The following is a 323-nucleotide window of genomic DNA, read 5'->3' on the forward strand; positions in this document are numbered from 1 at the left end:
AATTTATTTGGGGTTCTGCAAACTATATATAAAATGCCGACTGGCTACGACACCATAATCCCCACTAAGGATCCTGGCGCTCCTCTCCCCAGCGCTGCTGCACCGCGCCATATCCCACAGCGGAACTGCCTACAGCCCGCACGCCATCTCGAGGGACGCCCGGGCGCAGGCACTCAAGCTGGGCCTTCGGCTGGGCTGCCCGACGACCACCTCCGCCGAACTCATTACCTGCCTTAAGAGCCTCCCGGCTGAGAAGATCGTCGACCAGATCCCCATGTTGCATGTAAGGCCACGCAGTTAACCATCAGAAATGCCCACTTTGC

General features: G+C 58.2%; 1 protein-coding gene across 1 annotated transcript in view; it reads left to right on the plus strand.

Moving 5' to 3' along the window:
- Nucleotides 1-323, plus strand: part of LOC119582158 (venom carboxylesterase-6-like) — a gene marked incomplete in the record, with an annotated part of 9381 nt that overhangs the window by 5124 nt on the left and 3934 nt on the right. The window contains 1 exon segment of the mRNA XM_037930396.1: nucleotides 93-283. Within this exon segment, the coding sequence (XP_037786324.1) occupies nucleotides 93-283 (191 nt within the window).

Source organism: Penaeus monodon, chromosome 15 (assembly GCF_015228065.2).
Source record: "Penaeus monodon isolate SGIC_2016 chromosome 15, NSTDA_Pmon_1, whole genome shotgun sequence".
In the NCBI taxonomy this organism is placed as follows: domain Eukaryota; kingdom Metazoa; phylum Arthropoda; class Malacostraca; order Decapoda; family Penaeidae; genus Penaeus; species Penaeus monodon.